We start from the raw sequence: 6,000 nt of genomic DNA, 5'->3' as shown, positions 1-6,000 counted from the left end.
ACTACAAAAATAAACATAAAATCAATTTGTGATACTGAGTTTATGTTTTAAGAATGAAAATGCATAAAAATAAATGCTCTACTTTGTATTTCAAGAAAATATGAATACCGGCAAAGGTGAAATTGGCTTATGGAAAATCGCTATGCAACCTCCGTCATGAACAGGTAAAGTTTGTTTTTCACTATTTTTTTCATTTCACTCAAAACACTAAGTTAGTGAATATTTCAGTTTGAACAATGTTTGGACGTATTTTCACATAAAATGTATTAACTTTTTCATGCAATAGTCATTCAATAAGAATGTAAAATCTTCGTACCTTATGAAGTGTAAACCTGTACCTCATTTAGTACTTTTATCTTCTTCATTATGCTTATTTTTTCAGCAAGACACTAATCTCTACAAGGTAGCCGTCGGTATGGAATGGTAGAGATAAGGGTCGTAAGTTCAATTTTGCGATTAGTGATCCCTCAATGTATTAGTACATAACGAAAGATGTGCAAAATAAACTTCCTTTCCGTCGCATGTCCGCAAATGATTGAACTTTGAAGAAGACCTGGTTAGGTGGTAAGACTCTACTTTACGTCCTTTTCATAAGGAATACATGTCATACATCATTGGAAAGCTTATTGTGTAAGGAATTCAACAACGTATATCCCAAAGCGAGGAAAAATTACCTGGAGGAGGAAATCGATAAAAACCGATGTTGTCCGGATATGCGTAATTGAACGTACTGAGGACATTTTTCGATGATGAAGCACATAGGGGTGAAATGAGTGCTAATGGAGCCTAACCTAACCTCGTAGGCATACCTCGTCCCCGTGAACGGTTCGTGGGGCTATCGTGAATGGTTCGTGGGGTTACCGGTGCATGGTTTTTGGAGCTAACGTAAATGGTTTGTGGGGCTACCCATGCATGGTTTTTGGGGCTAACATGAATGGTTTGTGGGGCTATCGTGAATGGTTCATGGGGCTACCTGTGAATGGTTAGTGGGGCTATCGTGAACAGAAAGTGTAAAAAGAAAAAGGTACTTACCCGAAAAGATGCCGGCTGTCTGCAAGCACGGTTTTGAACGATGCACTAAATTATTACTGGGGATAAATGTATTTTACACTGTCTACAAGTTTTTGGAACCTGTTCTTTTTCATGCACCATACACACGCACAACGCACCGAGAGCGCAAAGAAGCAATCACCACGCAAACAAGCAAAGCACACGCATTCACAATGCGGACACAAAGACAAGCCTGCAGTATTGTTAACTCCCATCAGTTACCACCAAAAGGCAATAAGGACGTAAAGTAGAGTCTAGTCGGTTAGGTTTAGTGGAGGACATTGTAACTAAAAAGAAGCTGTTTTTTTAAAAATTAATTAATTATAACAAATTTCATTAGAACCTTGAATAACGTGATGACATTGGTCAGTATTACGCATAATGTTAGATTGCCGACAAATACTGCAATCTTAGTCCTGTAAAGAAACATAGGATTAGCTCATTAAGTTCTTGACGAACTAGTAGTTGGTTCTAAGGAAGATATTTTAAGTCAGTGCTAGTCTATATTTAGTGGTGCAGAATATGACTCTCATATAATTCCAAAAATATTAGCTTACATCAGTAGGATTACTTGTTTCCACAAGTCTAGTGGGAAGGCATTTTTTCATGCTTTCAAGCAAATTGTCACCTCTTGAGATTCATTATGCTGACCCAATTTCTGGTAGTCAAGAAATGATAGATGATGCCTTACTGTATGTAGGTTAGTAACACAGTTTCGTATATCGCTGACATACTTCTAATCTGGGAAATGCTTTTGTTGATGTGATGATTTACATTGCTTCTGAAGCCTAATGTTCTTGTTCATTTTGTTCACTCTGACTTATAATTGTACTGCCACCCCATCTGATGCTTCTAAGAGAATGCTTTGCTTTTGACCCTCATTGAACAAATTGAGAAATGATTTGCTTAAATGGGGAGGTAGAAGGTGGTAGGAATTTGTTTACATATGAATAAACAATATTAAAGATGATGATGTATTGGGTATCCACATATTTTGTGTGCCTTAGTTATGTCATGTTGAAGAATTTTGTAATGTTCTTGTTTTTAATTTTCAGTACACACATATTTAGCTAGAGTGTAATCAGAATATTGTCTCTCATATCTTTTATGCTGTTCTTTAACATTATGGTCAAAATTACCAACATAAAACGACCAAAAATGAAATTTGGTGTGTATGAATATGCTTTCCACTCATTTCATAGGTAAACAGAATACATGTGAGTAGTATGTATGTTATATATTTGTTGAATATTACGGAGAACTGCACTTACAAGTAATGTTTTTCTCAGTTTCATGATTCTCTATTCCGAACATGGTGAGAGAACAGAGTTGAAATTCTCTTTTTGGCTCTTGTCCAGTAGGAAGGGATACATGAACCCTTGAACCAATCAGGTTGGTTCATTTGTCATGGTGATGGGAAATTTTTATGGTATACTGCATTGCCAAACTTATGCCTCAGAGCAACTGGAGGTCCAAGGTGCAGCTAAGCCTAACAGTCCCATTCTCTGCCTCTCCCTGAACTGCAAGCGAAGGGTGCATGTTGACAGCAGAAGGTGTCATTTATGATTGGAGAAAAATTCAAGCATCTGACAACACCACTTTTGGACTTGGAAACTCCTACATGTGGAGATGAAAAGTCTGACTTGGTTCTCTCATCGTGCGGGTTTAGTCAAATGTAGTCGTCATAAAAAATGAACTTTTTTTAATGTTCCACAATTTTTTCCCCCCTCCCTCCTCTCTCTCTGGTGCAAAACACTATTTTTACATGTCTGCCGTCCTTCAAAGCATTTCACTGCTATGAAAAATTAAGATCAAACAATCTAATTTTAGGGCACTCGAATTGGTCAGAACATTAGTGATTTGCTACCCCACTTTGGCCCCAACAACATACTAGGCTATATTTTAAAGTTTTCATTACCAAACCAATAGATAAGCGATAGCCTAAAATTACCATGATACACATTTCTTAATCTCTGAAATGTAGTCGAGACTGAGACCCTGCCTAGTTCGGTGCATGATTTGACACACTGCATTCATGTGTCTAGTTTGTTACAAAGTGAAACACTGTTGATTTGATGTTTGCACTACGTGCTAGAGTGATGTACAGTGTGGTCATGAGGTGTGTGTTAACCAATCAAATGAATGTATAAAGCAGCAGTCATTTGTTGAGGTCCTCACCGACGGTGCAGTGGTAGCATCGTCACCTTGTAATCAAGGGGTCCCAGGTTCGATACCTGGTGGAGGCACATAGTGGCCACTTTAAACTGTAGGTCCAGTGCCGATTAGCCTTGCTGTGCATAAAGTGGACTTAAAACACCAAATCAATCATTTGTTGAATATTACGAACTCGAACACTACTTTTCTTGTGTGCAGTGTCTACTTGGTTCAATACAGTTTCCTTGCCAGCCTGACATGGAATGTACCTGCACTGCACCTGGTGTCAAAAAGTGCAGTGAGCTAGACTAGGCCAGAGATTTGAGATTTTTTGGCCCCATCTTGAAATGTTTCCACAGATTTCTTTCAAGCAGTAATTTATCACCTATCCAAGGTGTCTGATAGCTACATGAATTTCAGCTTAAAGACTCTACCGTACCTGTACTACAGTCATCATGATCACGAAATTGTGACTTTGAAAAAGAGAAATGGTGCTTGCACTTTTTTTGATACAGGGGAATGCAGTGCTTGTCCTTTTGCATCTACTCACCATTTCACTCTTAATTGTCAAATGTGTAAGACAAATGAGAGACTTGCCGTATGTGGGTTATTTATAGTTGGAACAAACATTAGCGCTATTTATATGTATATTGTATATCTTGGTTACTAAATTTGAATTTATTTTTTATTAGGAATTGACTGGTTTTTGGAGAATACAATTGGCTCATCTTCTAGAAAATACAATAAAAGGATGTCCCACCTTCGTACAGATTTTCATAGGAAAAGGTTGTTGCTTCAATTTAAATCTGAAGAATCACCCACGCCATGTGATCGGAATATTTCAATAACTTCAGCAGGCCTTTCTCCAGTTACTGATCTTGTTTTAAATTTAAGTGGAACATCACTTGGCACTCCTCGCCCTAGAAGATTGTCATTATCAAGTATAGGTTCAGATGTCGAAAGTCCAGGTGTTTTCAAGCACAGCTTCTCAAATGGTAGGTTTTATGTGTATGTGTGTACATAGAGTTTATTTATTTTAAGAGGTGTGTGCAGAACAACACAATTGTTTTATGTGTGAAAACTTTTATTTCCTTATGAAATTTAAAGATTAAATATACGTGTCACATGTAGTCTCGGACACTTCTGGGTTGTAATAGTTCCATTAAACTTCAGTGGAATCGTTACAACCCAAAAGTGTCCATGACTGTACAATAGCTTCAAAGTTTATGTATTTTCATATTTTCAACATAGCCTATAGATTAAATATATGGACACTGGGATGAATGGCTGTGTAGTGGCTTTAAGATTTACTTCTTGTTAAGATGCATTTGTATGTGCCACCATATTGATCGCATGTGATAACAAAATTAATTTTTTATATAGAATGGTTTCAAGTGCGGAGTGCAAAAGCTCTTAGTGTCAGTAACTAAAATTGATCTAAATGAGGAGAATGTTGCATAAATAATAAGAAATAACTCGTGGCTCATAAGGACCAGTGTCTACATACAGACTGTCGGCCTCACATCATCCAACCAGTTATGGGGTGGTAAGCACGACGGACTCCCAGTTCTTGTTGATTTTCTATGACTGGGTTATGCTACTCATTCGTAGTTCCCTAATTTCCTCACAATGGTGGGTGGGCACCAGTCCCATACACAGGCTGAAATCTCACGAAAAGTTGTTACACTTCCCCCAGGAAAAACAGACCTGTGTGGAGCCCAAAGCTCGTGCCTTAGGCTGCACAGCAATGGTGCAGGACAATGAGGAGAATGTTAAGAAATACGAGATGGTAAGTACTGAAGGACAAAAATAATTTTAAGAAAGGTGTAAATGGATAAAGAAGCTGGAATGAAGAGTTATGGTACGAGGCGCATCCAAAAAGTAAGTTTCCCTATTTTTTTTTAAAAAAAAACCAACACAGTTTCAGGAAACCATTTATTGGCAACAGGTACAGCAAAGGTTCAGCTATTTTTCAACATAGCAACCACCAGAATTGAGACACTTGTCGTATCGTGGTATCAACTTTTGGATCCCACTGTCGTAGAACTCTGCCGCCTGTGAATGGAGCCAGCGTGGGATAGACGTCTTCAGCTCTTCGTCGTTGCCAAAACGCTCACCGGAGAACAGGAATTTCTTGAGGTGCAAGAAAACGTGAAAATCGCTGGGAGCCAGATCAGGACTGTAAGGTGGATGATCAAACAACTCCCAGCCAAATTCCGTCAAAACAGCTGCTGTGCGCCGATTCGTATGTGGACGAGCATTGTCATGGAGGAGCACAACACCTGCGGTAAGCATGCCACGCCTCTTGTTTTGAATGGCACGTCGCAATTACCTTAGTGTTTCACAGTAATGGTCAGCGTTCACCGTTTCACTTCTGGGGAGGAAGTCAATGAGCAAAATGCCCTTCCTGTCCCAAAAGACGGTGCACATCACTTTCTGTACCGACAGCGTCTGTTTGAATTTCTTCTTGACCGGAGATCCACTATGCCGCCAATGCATTGATCGCCCGTGATGATCCTGTCGAGGAAATCATCGCCGTCATCATGGTACCGTTGCAGGAATGTCAGTGCTGCTCCTGAACGTTTCATTTTGTGTTCGGGTGTCAGGCACACCATTTTTTTAACAGCAGGCGCTGCGTGACAATCTCATGCAACACGGATCGCGATATCTGCGGAAAAAGGCTACTCAACTCCGTAATCGTGAAGTGACGGTTCTCTACGATGCACTGCCGCACCAGCTCAACCAGATCATCAGTGATGAGGGACGGACACCCACTGCACTCTTCATCATGGACAC

At 39.5% G+C, this 6,000-nt stretch overlaps 1 protein-coding gene across 1 annotated transcript in view; it reads left to right on the top strand.

Moving 5' to 3' along the window:
* Positions 1–6,000, top strand: part of LOC145999033 (M-phase inducer phosphatase-like) — a 73,416-nt gene continuing 67,416 nt past the window's right edge. Inside the window, exons 1-2 of the mRNA XM_083135954.1 lie at positions 1–164; positions 3,897–4,199. Of these exons, the coding sequence (XP_082992080.1) occupies positions 3,956–4,199 (244 nt within the window). The 5' untranslated portion in view covers positions 1–164; positions 3,897–3,955. The remainder of the gene's footprint in view (positions 165–3,896; positions 4,200–6,000) is intronic.

This window comes from Lepisma saccharinum, chromosome 1 (assembly GCF_977018435.1).
Source record: "Lepisma saccharinum chromosome 1, izLepSacc3.1, whole genome shotgun sequence".
Taxonomy (NCBI): Eukaryota; Metazoa; Arthropoda; class Insecta; order Zygentoma; family Lepismatidae; genus Lepisma; species Lepisma saccharinum.
Note: the sequence above shows the minus strand (reverse complement) of the source record. Positions and strands in the feature narration are given on the sequence as shown.